Raw genomic sequence first — 11,906 nt, 5'->3', positions numbered from 1 at the left:
TTGAGACTTTCAAGGCAGGATAATTCTTTCCTACTTCGAAGATCTTTCTCTGCATTTTTCCACTGGGTTTATAATTTCCCATAGCTCTCTCGTCCCAGCTGTTGAGGCGAGTCCTGCCATCCTGCCAAACTGAAGAAACAAATTGGGGATCCACTCCCAACAGGGAGAAACGGGGGAAAGAAAAACCTGTAACACCAATGGAAAGGCCACACTGACACTCAGGTACACCGGTCTCAGGCAGTCAGTGGAAAGGGATTTTGCTAAAAGATGGGATACAGGGGAGGAAAGACAGGCTGCTTGCTAGTAAATGACCGGCAGTAAGAGGTCGGCCTGCCTCCTCTTACTTCCGTAGGGCCAGTCTCCTCCTCTCTCTCTCTCTCCTAGGTATTCTCCCTTCCCACCTGTCGGGTGCCGGGGCTGTAGAGGCTGCCTCAGTGACTCCCCTAGTGGTGGGAATGGGAACGTTTCGCCCTGGAGCGGCTTTGGATTAAAGCTTTTCCCCCACCCGACCCCGAAAGGCAAGAAGCCCCGGGGAGAAGGAAATTCCTCCACGGTACGCACCCACCCGTGCTTGGCTCGCCCTCCCCTTTTCTCTCTTTCCTTTCCTCCCACATTCCCATAGCTGCCTGGGAGACAACCCGAGCCAGAAGAGTTGGCGGCGACTTTCCATGCTCCGGACTAGGGGCATGGGGCAGGGTGGGTGAGTGAGTCGCAGAGAGCGAAGGCGCGCGCTGCGCCTACTCCGCGCCTGGGAAAGCCCATCCTGGAAGGGGCAGGAGGGGTCCATCCCGGAGGGAAAAGCTGCGGCTTTCCCCTCCAAGTCAAGTCTAGGCTAGAGATCCCAAACAGCAGCCGCGGAGGGGGGATGGGAGGGGAGGGAAAGGGAGACTAGGAAACAGAGCCTGGGGAAAGAACAGAACAACCTCTGTCTTCCTTTGAAAAGGCGGCGGGAGCCCTGGGGAGAAAGGGACAGGGCAGTTTGCTAACTCCCTACCCCCCCCCCCTTTTTTTTTTTTTTGGAAAGAGAAAAGTTTTATTTATTTATTTTGCAAAGTGGTGGTGGGCTTCTACCACTCCAGCTATGCTCTCTGGAGCGAGGGGGTGTGCATACATTGCTAATGCAACAGCTGCAGCTCCTTGGGCTGCTCTCGTCGCAGTCCCCTCCTCCCAGTCCCGGCAGCTCGGTGCCGTTGTCTCCCTGCGCGCCGCCTTATGGCTACAGTGTAAACCCCACGAGGTGGGAGGTGCAGCGCCGCCTCTCGTCGCTGCTCTCTCCAGCCTGGGGGGAAAAAAACCCTGCCTTCAGTTGGAACTACGGCTCTTTGCAGTCTGGGAGGTGGGAGCTGGTTTTTCCTACAGGTGAAAAGAGAGAAAAAGAAAGAAAGGGGAGGCGGCGGGTGGATGACTCTCTGGGTGCCCATGCCAGTCTGTGCGTAAACCTCGGGGTAAGCCTCCTGGGCTACTTTGACTGAGCTTGGATTTCCCCCTCTCCGCAGCAGCTTGCAGAGTTGGAAGTGGAGCGGGCGCCACCAGCAGCCGGGCGATGGACAGCCGAGCCCGGAGCGCCGAGGAGCCCCCGGCGGCAGCACCCCAACCTACTCCCGCCTCCTCCGGGTAAGCTCCGACCGACCCACCCCGCTCAGGGAAGGAGCGCAACTGGGGAAGGGCGAGTTCAGCGAGGCCTAACTAAACCCGTTTACCTGCCTAGCCTAACGACTGCCCTGCCAGCTGTGCCAGTGTGAGTCACTGACCAGCCAAGGGACCGACCCAGAGAAGACTTTCTTTTTTTTCTTCTCTCAGTCTCTCTGGATTCTGGCCGGTGGTGGTGGTTTTGTAGCTTTTCTTTGTTTTAAACTGGGGCTGCGCTGGTAACTTGAAGCTCGTTTGAATGCCAGGGATTGGGACTGAGTCCGGCGGGTGTAAAGATCAACAAAGGGCCCTTGTCGGGGCTCTGGAGGAACTGCGGGCAAATACCTGTAAGCGAGCTCCCGGGGAAAAAAAAAGTTTCCTTGGCCGAACCGAGTGGCCCAGGGAGGTGGAGACTCGTGTCAAGGTGACTCTAGGTGGGGGGAAGAGGCTTGGAGCAAGCGTTTGGAGGGCTAGGGAATATCAGCTGTCAGACTGCTTGACAGCTGGGGATTGATTGGGGGTGGGGGGCAAACCGCTGTTTGTCTCAGGAAAGGTGCAGTGATTTGGAGTTGGGGTGTGGGTAGGTGTGGCGTGCCAACCGGCCCTCAATGCCAACTGACTCTTGACGAAGGCTCTTTGGGACCAGAGGAGTGCAAAGTTAAACGGAAAATACCTATAATTTTCTTTGCATCCACGTGTGCTGGAGGAGAGATGAGAAGGGGATAGACGTCACATGTTGAGTTAATATTTAGGGAAGAATGTTTTCCTACCAGATATGCAAATGGTGACTGTTCTTAGCGTTTGTGTAAACAGACCAGAGAACAGGTAGTTCTGCTAGGGATGGCCAGAACTTTCAAATAACTTACCGTTTTAGTAACTATCGAGACAGAACACTAGTTGGGTCCCTGAATAGTACCTGTACCTAGTGCAGTGCTTAGAAGCTTTTTTCCCCTTCCTCACCCTACCCCTCACCGTTAGTTTAGTTTTTTGGTTTTTTTCCCCCCTTTTATAACTAGTCTGTTGCACAGAAATGCCTAAAGGAGAATGAGAACATGGTGAAAAGAGGAAAGTTAAGGAAAATTTGTAGTATGAGTCTGGTGAATGAAAGTTGTAGTTTTTTCCCCCCTAATTTAATGGATGCACAAGTCATTTTTTCCCTGGAACATGACAGGAGTTTCCTTAGAAGCAAGTCACAGCATGTTTATTCATCACACTGGCCATGTGAACATTGGCAGTTGAATAGGGGAAACATGGAAAAATCTCAAAACAATATGACTAATCTGAAAGATATTTAGTATGATGCTTACATTGAGGAAATGTGTATTATGTGTGTGAATTAATTCTTTCATTTTGCTCCAGATAACTGCCAGATTTCAAATAGTTGCACTTTTCAATTTATTCCTTTTCTCCTCCCATTCTTCCGTTCACTTCAACATTTAAGTGCTTGCTAATAAGGAAGGCCCTAGATAACAGCTTATGAAGATGAACCAGACTAAGTCCCTGGGCTTAGGAGTTTACTGTGTAGTTGGGAGGTAAAATGTAGACAAATAATTATAATACAAAGAAGAATGTAAGTGCCATGGAAGAAGTAATAATAACAGTTGGCATTTAGTTGATGATTTATGGGCTTGAAAAAAATAAAAATACACAAACTTCAATTCAGTAATAGCAAAACATTCTACTACACCTTTCACACTTTTACATCCTGTGTCTTGTCTCCGTGGATTTGCAAAGACTATTCCTCATACCTGGAATAGTCTTTTTCCACATCTGTTTATGGAAATCCTCTTCCTATGGCTTCTTCCCACAATGATTGTTGAACCTTTGAAATATTTGTCATTAGCATTGCCTCTCTTCTGCTTCCCACACTCAGTAATACTAATTCGAATCTCTCAAAATTTTTGGCTTTGTAGTCTGACTTGGAATTATTTTTCTTCTCCCCATTCCCCCAGTTGTAAACTCCTTGAAATCAGAAACCTGTACCATTTTTTTCATCTTTGTATCTCTGATATCTAGCATACTACCTTCAATCTAGTAGGCACTTGAGAAATGTTTGCTGTTGAATTGTACTAGTAGTACAGTTACATGTCACTTCAGAGTTTACAAAGTACTTTTCATACCATAACAGTTATTGTAGATAATACAAGTATTATTGTATCCATTTTACAGATAAGAGATCTGAGGCTTAGAAAATTGAAATTATTTTCCCAGAATCATACAGCTAGAAGGAATGAAGGAAATAAATATTTATTAAGCTCCTACTGAGAACTAGGCACTGTGCTAAGTAGCTTATTTAACAGTTGGGGAAACTGAGACAGTGGTTAAATGTCTTGCCCAGAATTACACATCTAGTAAGTGTTTGAGGCGAGATTTAAGATCAGTTCTTCCTGATTTCAGGTCCAGCACTATTCATTGGCCACTTGGCTACCTAGTAAGTAGTAGAGCTAAATCTAATGGTCTTTCCAGTATACCAGAGTGCCTAATATGTCCTAATTATTGGGGAGATCACAGGGAGGAAAAATTACTTTTATTGTTTAGGGGTTAGCATTTCAGCAGGGCCTGTAATAATAAAATTTTGGCAGAAAGGTGTCATTCCATGTGGTGAGAACAAAAGGTACAGAGGACAGAATGAATGTATAAGTTGTCCATTTTGGTTGGAGAATAGGGTCTGGTGATAAAGATTTTAAAAAGTATATTAAGGGCCACACCAGACTGAATATAATCATAGGAAAATGATTTGGCATATTATATATGTATTAAGAATAGAAGAAACAAGGTAAATAATGTAACTATGCTAGATTAATGAAGAAAGCTTTAGTTTATAGTTCTAATTATGCATAGGAAAGGCTTGTTTATTAGCAACTGGAATAAAGTTGACCATTTAAATTCTCCAAAACCTCAGTACCTTTATTATCTGATACTTAACACAGAGCTTAGCATAGTAGATTGACTGGTTTGATCTACATTGGTGACCTAGAAGTGAATTATCATAAATCCTTGTACATGTTTGTTCCCATTTTGCTCTTTGCACAGAATAAACCCTTTTTTGAAGATTAGAGCAAAGGAGATAGATGATAATCCCCTAAATTGTATTTTTGTCAGAATCGGGGATTGTGCTTCATTTTGTTAATCATTTTCCTAATGTTGCTGAAGTCCCTGAACTTACTACTTATTATGGTGCCATTAATTGGTTAGAAGGAGAGTTTACGCCTGAAGTCACCTTCCATACCCTGCTCACCTGTAATAACTGGTTTTGTTTTGCTTTACACCTAATCAGTTTTGCCTTTTTTGGGGGAGGGGGAGTTTGCTTTCTTTGTAAAGAAGATTAAAAATTTCTGACATAGGAAGAAATGTATTTACTCTAGAGTCAAGAGCCTCTAATATTTTGTTTCTAAATTACTTTTTCAAGAGAAACTGTAGTCACTCTAAAGTTACAAAACTGAAAAACCTGGTAGATTTTTACTTCTTATCTTACCTTGAATTAGACAGCAGGACTCCTATTTGTCCAATCAGTGCTTTACTAGTAGTCTAGAGATCTATACAGCTTAGATGGATTTAGAAACCTAGTAATTTGTTAGATGTCACTAATTGAGATGGTGATGAAGCCTTGAAAGGTTGGACAACAGCCTAGTCACTCTTTTTAGTGGACAACTATAGCATACCCTCTGATTGCTAATTTTATTTCTTAAGAGTGAACTGTGTCCAAAGAATGCTTTTAGCTCTACAAGAGCAGTTGTTTAAAATGTTTCTATAGGTAGCCATGGATTTCAATCAGATGTCAAGCACTTACTTAGCCATTAATATGTGCCAGACACAATGCTAGGAAATGGGAATCTAAAGACAAAAATGAGACGGGATTTAAAATAATTCTTAATTTTTATGTGGCATTTAGAGTCTTTAGATATTTAAATTAATTTAGTGGATTTAAAAAAAAGTTTAGATTCACCAATTAAAATTTTCTTTAAAATAAAACATGTACCACATATGACAATGTATAACCAGTTGCTTGGACTTAGTGTCATGACATTAAGATCTTATTTGTATGTAATATGCTTTTTTTTTTTTACAGCCAGAATTTGGATTACCAGAGAGTATTGTATTAAATTATTAATGTAATTCCCACAGACTTCCCACTTGTAAAATGAGGTCGTAGGAAAAATTGTGCAATCCATAAAGCATAACATTTGAATTAGTTATTTCCTCTGAATGAGTTATGGAATAATTGAATAACAGTGTTATGGTTTTTCTTGTTTGTAGCACCAGGTGTGGTTGATAATGCTATTTCCTATGTTGATCTGGAAAACATCCCCATTTAAGTAAAATGTTTTATTTAGACAGTCAACAGAATCTGTTGACCCCTATTATAGGCTGAATAGTATCAACTGAGTCCTGTGGATACCTGTATGTTCTTTGCTCTCAGAAAGAAAATAGTCTGTGTTAGAAAAGGGTAAATGAATAACATTAGTCAATAGAAGAGAGAGGCTTAGAAAAATGCTTAATATTGTACATATTCATAAAGTATGCACATGCCTTACTTAAATAAAATGTAGCGAAGCTTATAAACTATATTGTGTGGTGATGAATGAATGAATGAAAAACATTTATTTAGTGTTCACTATGTGGTAAATGCTGGGGAGACAGAATAGAGACAACTCCTGCTCTCAAGGAACTCATTCTTATAGCAAGAGAGAAGACATGGAAGGTTTCACCTGTAGGACATCTTGAAAAGCCCAATGATTCTTAGCAAGGCAGTTTAGAATAAATCTCCTTTAGTGTCATTTTCCATTGACTAAAAATATTTCTGATGTCAAGCTGTTTGGTGGCAAGAACTTTTCTTTTTGAGGTCTTCAGCTGTAGTTGGTAAGAAGGGAGGGACTGCAGGACTGGCAAAGACAGTTTTCCACAAAGGATCTCTACAGGAGTTGCATTACAAAATGATTTATAGTTGGGTTTTTTAAAATGCTGAGTTCTTGGGTTTTAAAATGGATTAAAAATAATATCTGATTAAAAAAAGATTTATACTCATGTTCAAGAGGACATAAATTACATAAAGCAACATATACCTTTATATGAAGGGCTATGTTGAAATCATTAGGGAAGGATAACCTCTAATCCAGCAAACTGGGTTGACAAGAGTCGATACTACCTAGTATCAGGGGATGGACTAGTTGACCTTTCAAAGACAATTGTATATTAGGACATAATGTATTTCTACACTGAAAATTTTAAATAATTTTGTGCTGCTTTTATGAGCTCTAGAAAGTAGCCAAAGAAGTACTTTCATTGTTGCTATTGGAGTTTGCTAGGATTTTTTAAATGGAATTTTCCCCCCCATCTGTTATACTAAAAACAAACTCTCAGGGTGGGAGAGAAAAGTTTCCCATGATTATTTCCCAAGGGTCAAATATCTACAGTCTTATATAAGGACTTCAGCTTATCTAAGGAAAGTTAATCCCTTGATAGACTACCAAGATGAATATGGTTGTTTTGGTAACATTAGAAAAATGCAGGGTGAATTTGATTGCTTTTCATTTCACTCAGAATAAATGCATAGTGCTACGTTTTATAAATTTTAAAACTGGATGAACAAATCCTTATTGTTTTCTAGACAAGAATGTGCTATGTAGCTGAGTTGTTTTCCTTTTGACACAGAACAGCAAGCATATAATTTTTGTTACTGTAAGACAAATAGAAAATTAATTTAAAAGTACTATTAGAGATAAAGAGATTTTAAAAATAGAATTAGAATCTTTAACAATTTTGGGGAAAAGGATTAGTTCATCAACAATAATTTTTATTAAACACTTGCTGGGTGCCAGACACAGTGCTAGGGGGTGGAGATATAAACACAAAAGACAAAGATATGTTTATAATGCCAAACAGCATTACTTAACTTTATAGGTGTAGATCATCACATTTGAGTGTCTGCTGTAGACCTGTGAATATACTAGGTGATGTAAGCAATAAGTTTGCCAATTCTCGTTTGATCCATTCTGTGACCCTAGTTAAAGTTTTAGAGAGGTGTAGGCCAAGAATTTAGTACCTTATTTAGTTTGGAGTGATTGATACTTAGTTTCTTAACTTGCTGTTCATCCATACTAAAGTAGTATCTGTTAAGGGAACTATAAATCCAATCTTAGCCCACCTCATTAATCCCTAGCTCCCTATCTAAGCTTCTGGATTTAATTTAACAATTCAGTAAGTATTTATTAAATACCAGCCATTTACATTCTGGATGAAATTGGAACTTCGGTTCTTTGTGTCACAAATAATGACTGGTATTTACATAAATCTTTAAGGTGTGCAGAACACTTTACACAACTTATTTGGTCTTCACTACAACTCTGTAAGAAGATAGTTGCTCTTATCCATTTTACAGATGAGGAAACTGAGGCTGAGAAACTAGGATATCTTGCTCAGGATCACATAGGTAGTGTCTGCATCAAGATTTGAACTCAGATCATCCTGACCCTGAGTGTACCACCAGCTACATAGAACGGATCTGTGTTTAGTCTAGCCATTGAAATATTCATTTTGCATGAGACCACTATATGTATAAGGAGAGCACTGGTGTTGTTGCTATGTGTTGACTTTGTGGTGTAAATTAGAGGCCCTTTTTGTTCTCCACCTCTAATACATCACAAATTGAATATACCCGACTTAGAGTGTGATCTTTTCCATTTTTCCATTTCTTCCACCCTCTTCCTACTGCTGGTTCTGAAGAAATTAGAAATTAGATGAAAGCAAGGCAAGGAGTGAGAGTGGCAGCAGTTTAGGCCACCATTATTCCCACTATTTATCATTGCAGGAGAGGTGAAAAAGCAGTTCATTCCTTGGCTGATGTAAAAGTAGTGGTAATTGCCCCTGAATTCCTATGCTTTGTGTAGCTATTTTTCAGCAGCTGATAGCAAAGACATGACTTCTGGCTCATCTGGCTCAAAATTGGACATCTAAGGCTCTTTCTCATATATAGCTTAGAGAGATGATGAAGCCCCACATACAGCATCATTCTGCCATATCATGGGAGTGTTCTCTCATTCTTCCTTGGGCTCTCTCCTCCCATCCCCCTCTCCAACTTTATTTTCTGCAAGATACTTCTAGGGCCTTTCAAAGGACCTTGGGCTATTTCCTCCCTTCATGCTTGTTTGGCCTGCTTGCCTCAGAAATCCTGGGGCTCAGCCCTGCCTGGCATTTCCTATTGGCTCTCTGCATGTTTCTGGGGCCAAGGCACTGAAGGAAGTTAGGTGCCACCAATTGCTAGTCCTTCCCTTATTTCTTGGATTGGCATTGTTTATTCTCCATCTTTCCTGGCATTGTCATTTAACCTTTACCTTGTTGAGTGTATGTGGGCAGGGCCTTTATATACTAAGTACCCCTCTTGGCTGAAAAACAACTTCTCCCCTCTGTCTGAAGCATGGCTCTGATTATTCTACTCCCTTCCCTCCTTCATGGCACTATGTGCCTGTGTTTATTGGTGTGTTTATATCTGTTTTGATACATATGTAGAATTTTCTTTTTTTAAGAAAAGGTTCCCTTCCTAGGAATAAGTTCAATACTTTCAGTTGGGAAAAAAAAATAATTTGCTTACTCCCATTATAAGGCCAGCTTTGGAAAGACAGAAAAATTTCTATAGACAGCTGTTACTTCAGATGGGAAGCAACTGGCGTCACATGAATCACTCTTCTTCTGTGTCTATTTCCCTTTTACTGCTTTAATCAGAGAGAAAGTACATTTGTTTCCTATCCTCTTTTAATCAGAGGTTATAACTTATAGTGAAAAGAGTACTAAATTTGAAATCAGAGGGCCTGGGTTTAAATTTTGGCTAATATTTGTTTACTTCTCCATAAAATTATTGGGACTGAACTATTTAATCTCTAAGATCACTTGCAGGTCTCAATTGAGGATGCTAAATTTTTTCAGTTATGTCAGTCCAGTATCTTAGCTGGGAGTATTTGGTACAGTTGAAAAGAACACTAATCTCGTGGTAATAAAAAGACTTGAGTTCTGACCATTGTCTAAAACATTAACTAAATATTTGACAAATTGACAATTTGACAATATTAGCCAAGACATTGGCTAAATATTTCCTTGAAGTGTGTGTCTGAGCATGTCCCTTAACCTCTAGACATCATTAGCCTCATCTCTGGGGATACAAAAGAGGAAAAAAAACCCAACCCAATCCAACTGTAAACAGTCTCTTTTCTTAAGTAGTTTACAGAGACAATTTGCACATAACCATGTGTAAAAAAATATAGATAGGATATATTGGAAATCTCAGATGGAAGGCACTAGGGGATTGAGGACCATAACATTCAAATAGATTTCAAGACTCCTCCATTATACATAGTAGATGACTATAAACCTTCTATATTTGCAATTAGTAATGTGTGAATTTTCCGTTTTCAAGAATTTTAAATATTTTGGCTACTGGAGTGTGTAAACAGTTAGATGAAGTAGACTGAGCAGAGGACTTGACTATAAATCCTGCCTCAGACACTTACTAGTTGTATGACTCTCAATTTTCTCTTGTGTAAACTGGGGTAATAATATTGCCTGCCTCACAGGGTTGTTGTGAGAGTGAAGTGAGATCACATATGTAAAGATATTTCAAGACCTTAAGGTGCTGGTAAATGCTGTTGTTTAGTTGTTTCCATTGTGGCCGACTCCTCATGATCCCATTTGGGTTTTTATTGGCAAAGATACTAATGTGGTTTGCCATTTCCTTCTCCAACTGATTTTACAGATGAAGACACTGAGGCAAACAGGGTTAAATGATTTACCTAGGATCATAGCTAGTAAATATCTGAGACTCAGGTCTTTCTGACTCCAGGCCTGGCATTCTATTCACTGTGCCACCTAGCTGCCCAGCTAGTATCATCATCATCATCATCATCACAAAGTAATAACTAGTGAAATTATCTGAAAGCATATAGTAAAACTATATTGGATTACTGGATAGATTATTACTGGATAATATGGATTATTACTCTAAATTCTTGATGTTTTTTTTTCCTACTTTTTAGTTAAAAAAAATCTTTTTTCCTCCTACTTCTCAGAGTGTTATAGGCACTAAGGAAGAGGCTAACAGTTGGATTTTTAATGGGTAAAATCATATTCTTCCACAGTGCAGAAAAACTTCTGCTGTGTAGATACTAGTTTAATAGAAATTTCAGATTTTTTTAAATGACCGTGAAACCCAAGGCATCAAACCCAAGGGTCAGATCCAAGACTTGCAAGAGAAGTTATGGGAAATAGGATTAGATAAGAGAGACAAGAACAATGATGGTTCCAGGAGATTTTTTGAAAAAGTGACAATAGATTAGAAGCTGTGAGGTTGAAAGGAAGATAATTGAACAATGGAGAAAAAAGATAGAAGATGGACTGTCTTCTATAGTCTGCAAGGATAGATAGACTCCATCTCAATCTGCTTTAGTAGTTGCATAGAAACAAAAAAATTCCGGTGGGCAGAGTATATGCAGGTGAAGTAAATTAGACACTTCAGGGCATTTTCCACACTTTTTTTCAATGTCTATTCAACAAATGATTCCTAAGTGTATTCCTATGTATAAAAGGGTGTGTAGTATAGTGTCTAGTAGCAACCTTGAATTCAGTCAGGTTTTGCCTCTGACTGAAGTTCAAGTGGCCCAAACAACCCTGAATAGACTCTTCAAGTTACAGATGAGTTGCTGGTCTGGTCTGCAGAGGGAATTTCCATTCTGGATGTTCCCTATAATACCCCAGGGAAATAAAAGGTCTGAACAAAAAAGCCATAGAAAACAATCAAAACCTCAATGTACGAGGAGGTATGGTGCTTAGAAGGTGTGTTGGAGGAATGGGGTCTTACAATTTGCCTTAGGTGCTCAAAAATTCTAGTTATATAGTTGTATCTTGGTATTGTTTTGTGGAGAATGATGGTAGAACATTTGTCTGAATGTATAATCGCTACTTTGATAAGAAAAGCAGTAATGAGGGGTAAGGATATTTTTTTTAAACCCTTCAATTTTTAATTTACTATATTCAATCATATCTTTTCCCATTATTTTCCCATTCTCTTCCATTGATAGTTTTATTTTTAGGTTAATTTTTAAGCAGGGTTAGTCCTTAGAGAATTCTTGTTAATGGAGTCCCAGTTTATTGCTCCAACACCCTCACTATTCAGTTCCTGTGGATGGAAGTTTTTCTTGTTTTCCCTCAATGCCATTTAGTATAGTTAACAATTTGCCAAAATATGAGAGAGAGAGAGAGAGAGAGAGAGAGAGAGAGAGAGAGAGAGAGAG

The 11,906-nt window shown here is 39.9% G+C and overlaps 1 protein-coding gene across 12 annotated transcripts in view; it reads left to right on the top strand.

Annotated features, from left to right (window-relative positions):
* The first annotated feature begins 406 nt into the window (after window positions 1-406).
* COBLL1 (cordon-bleu WH2 repeat protein like 1) overlaps window positions 407-11,906 on the top strand; it is a 186,773-nt gene continuing 175,273 nt past the window's right edge. Inside the window, exons 1-2 of one of the 12 annotated variants that reach the window (XM_069080131.1) lie at window positions 407-553; window positions 1,497-1,614. In XM_069080131.1, coding sequence (XP_068936232.1) covers window positions 1,544-1,614 — 71 coding nt within the window. In that variant the 5' untranslated portion in view covers window positions 407-553; window positions 1,497-1,543. The other 11 variants (XM_069080134.1, XM_069080128.1, XM_069080129.1 and 8 more) reach the window with 11 other exon arrangements.

Source organism: Petaurus breviceps, unplaced genomic scaffold (assembly GCF_028583685.1).
Source record: "Petaurus breviceps papuanus isolate PSGF00001 unplaced genomic scaffold, PetGlider_PUasm1.0 91133, whole genome shotgun sequence".
NCBI classification, from domain to species: Eukaryota; Metazoa; Chordata; class Mammalia; order Diprotodontia; family Petauridae; genus Petaurus; species Petaurus breviceps.
The sequence above is the reverse complement of the archived record's forward strand: the minus strand, read 5'-3'. Positions and strand labels throughout refer to the sequence as shown.